The 3,220-nt window shown below is 57.5% G+C and overlaps 1 protein-coding gene across 1 annotated transcript; it reads right to left on the minus strand.

Moving 5' to 3' along the window:
* Window positions 1-279: 279 nt before the first annotated feature.
* LOC310754988 (hemoglobin subunit beta-1-like) lies at window positions 280-2,457 on the minus strand. The gene is made up of 3 exons (XM_083631651.1): window positions 2,147-2,457; window positions 1,536-1,758; window positions 280-533 (listed from the first exon to the last, which is right to left on the minus strand). Exons 1-3 carry the CDS (start codon window positions 2,236-2,238, stop codon window positions 405-407), a joined length of 444 nt encoding a protein of 147 aa, XP_083487777.1. The 5' UTR covers window positions 2,239-2,457; the 3' UTR covers window positions 280-404.
* Window positions 2,458-3,220: the final 763 nt, after the last annotated feature.

The raw sequence follows: 3,220 nt of genomic DNA on the forward strand, positions 1-3,220 counted from the left end.
CAGGAGGTAAAACAAGGAGAACAACTGGCCAGGAAGTGGTGGGAAGGGGAACATGCCCTGCAGGGGTGGACTAGATGATTTCTTGGGGTCCCTTCCAACTCTGCAAGTGCCACAGCACCCTGAAACCCCCCACTGGTGCTCAATGGTTCCTCTTGAGTGACAGAGGACAGAGAAGCCCCCCCCCACTTTCCTAGCCCACCGCCAGCCAGCTAACAGGAGGCGTCTTCACCCCACTCCCGCCCCCCCCCCGTCCCAGAGAAGGAGACACAGGAAACCAGCTCAGATTGCAGAGGGAGGATTTATTAGAGGGTCAAGCGTCACATGGGGGCAGGAAGGGGTGTCCCCCACCCCACCCGGTGGGTGGCGAGACCAGCAGGAGGCGGCCGCTTCTCCCTGGGGGTGCCTCAGTGGTACCGGTGGGCCAGCGCATGAGCCACCACCTTGACCAGCTTGTGGAAGGCATGGTGGTAAGCAGGGGTGAATTCCTTCCCAAAGCGCGCAGCCAGGAGGGTGATGAGGACCTCGCCCAGGAGCTGGAAGAGAAAAGAGGGGGTGACTCCTTCCGCCAGGGGGTCCGTGTGCGGAACGCCCTCTCCCCACAACCCCCACCCCATGCAGCCACAGCTGGCGGCTGTGGGGTCAAGCCCAAAGGCCAGCTGGGATGGATGAAGGGGTTTGGGGTCCCCTGGAAGGAGGCCGGTCCAGGAGGCAACAGACAGAACCCCACACCGTCCCAGGCTGGCATTGCCATACCAGGAGAGGTTTGGTGCCAAGAAGCAAACTGGCCCCTGCCAGGGACCTCCTGGGCTCGGCCTCTGCTAGCCGGACAGATCCTTGCTTGACCAGGGACAAGTCAGAAGGAGGAAGGGCAAAGGCCCACAGGCTCTATTTGAAGGGCCAGAAGGCAAGAGAGTCCATCGAGTTGCCCTTCTTTCCGAGGTAAAGGGGTCGGCTTGCTCAGGGCGTGGCTGAAGGTGCCCACGGATGAGGGGAGCCCACTCTGACTCGCCAGGAGATGACGCCACGAGGATTGTGAAAGATAGCCAGGAACTCTCCCCTACTTGGGTATGTGGGTTTAGTTAAAATTCATTGATTTATATCTCTATATCGCTGCTCCATAAAAAATGCATCACATAAAAATATATGGTAAAATCACACAAAGTTTAAAACAAGTTACACGCATGAGAAAAGAGAAGGCTGGAACTTGCTTTCTGGTGTGCAAGAGGGCAGGATCCGAACCAGTGGATTAAAACAAGCAAGGAGATTCCCATTAGATATTAAGAGGAACTTTCTGAAGATTAGGAGCTTTTACGGACTCCCTTGGAAGACTCTCCTTCACTGGAGGTTGTTAACAGATGGCGAGGAGCCGTCTGTCATGAGATTCCCTCAGGGGGTTGAACTAGATGTCCCTCGGGGTCCCTTCCAACAGAACAGTTCTATGATTCATGTGTGGGGATTGTGACCCTGCAGAGGGGACCTCAGGCACCCATCCCCCCGCCCTCCCCCAGGCAGCCCTTGGGGGCAGGCAGGCTCACCCCGAAGTTGACGGGGTCCACGTGGAGCTTGTCGCAGTGCAGCTCGCTCAGTTTGGCAAAGGTCTCCTTGATCGTGTCGAGGTTCTTGATGGCCTCTCCGAAGGAGGCCAGGACCTTGTGGCCATGCTGCTTGACTTTGGGGTTGGCAAGGATGGCGCAAGGGCTGGAGATGTCCCCAAAGTGAGTGAATAATCTCTGGGTCCAGGGGAAGACAATCAGCAAGCTGGAGAGAAGGAAGGAAGGAGAAAGAAGAAGAAGAAGAAGAAGAAGAAGAAGAAGAAGAAGAAGAAGAAGAGGAGGAGGAGTTTGGATTTGATATCCCGCTTTATCACTACCCAAAGGAGTCTCACAGCGGCTAACGTTCTCCTTTCCCTTCCTCCCCCACAACAAACACTCTGTGAGATGAGTGGGGCTGAGAGACTTCAGAGAAGTGTGACTGGCCCAAGGTCACCCAGCAGCTGCATGTGGAGGAGCGGGGAATCAAACCCGGTTCACCAGATTACGAGTCCACCACTCTTAACCACTACACCACACCGGGAGAGGCATGGATGGTCATTCTCCAGGTGGAAAGAGGAGAGCCTGCCCAGAGAGGCAACCACCCCTGGCCTTACCAGCTAAGGGTCTCCCCACCCAAGGCGACCACGTCCACTTTGCTCCAGCAAGTGTTGATGAGCTGCTTCTCTTCGGCGGTCCAGTGCACCATGATGGCTGGCTGTGAGCTTCTCTCGGCTGCTGGAGAAAACCTTCTGGGCTGAGCTGGAGCTCCTTCCAGGGCTGGAGCCTTTTATACCCTGGGCCAAAGCTCCTCCTCCTCCTCTGGGGCCCAGCTTGGTGGGGCTGAGGAGCAGGAGGGGGGAAGAGGCTGGCCGTGGGGTGTGGCGCCCTGGGCCGAGCAGGAGGCCCCAGATAGCTGCTTCTCTCTAGAAGACATCAGGCCCCAGCTGCTCTCTTTATCATCTCCTCGCAAGCAGCAGGACCAGGACTGAGCACACAGCCCAGGAGACTCCCCGGAAGCTCACAGTCCGAGAGCCATTTTGCATGGGCAAAACACACCCCACAGATCTCATGTGGCATTTAGACCCATTGCACAGATGAAGGCGCAATGGGAGCCACAAGGGAAATGTCCGGGATGACTCAACCCCAGAGCTTCCCTCAATGAGCCTCCAAAAAGGGGGTGTCTACGGTTGGCAGGACGCCGGGGGAAGAGGGGCTGGAGTCTGGCTTGAAAGAGGGGGGCAGTGATCTGTGGGGAACTGGGCCAGTCGGGAGGCAAGCGTCGGAGGCAGGGGACGCTTCAGAGCTGATGGAAGAGGAGGATGAGGCAGGCCAGGCCAGGGAAGGGCCAGGGACTTCCCCACCTTCTCATGAACCTCCGTCTCCCAGAACCAGGAGGGGACTGAAGAGGGAAGGGCAGAGGGAGCTTCCGTGCAGGCGCAGTCTCTGGCTGTGAGGAGCATAAACGGAGGGAGGGAGAGCTGCCCCTGTTGTTGCAGCTGCTCATAGAGTGCAGACCTGGGAATAGCTGCATCCTAGCCAGTGTTATATTGGGCAAGAAAGAGCTAGCTCTCTGCCATGTGCCTTCCTTGGGCTGGGAAGAGCCCCTGAAGCCAGCCATGCCAGCTCCATGGGAGGAAACAGAGCTGGGAGTGGATGGCTTTCAAGCACCAAGAGACTAGACTCCAGAG

This window comes from Podarcis filfolensis, assembly GCF_964270895.1.
Source record: "Podarcis filfolensis genome assembly, contig: HAP1_SCAFFOLD_61, whole genome shotgun sequence".
In the NCBI taxonomy this organism is placed as follows: Eukaryota; Metazoa; Chordata; class Lepidosauria; order Squamata; family Lacertidae; genus Podarcis; species Podarcis filfolensis.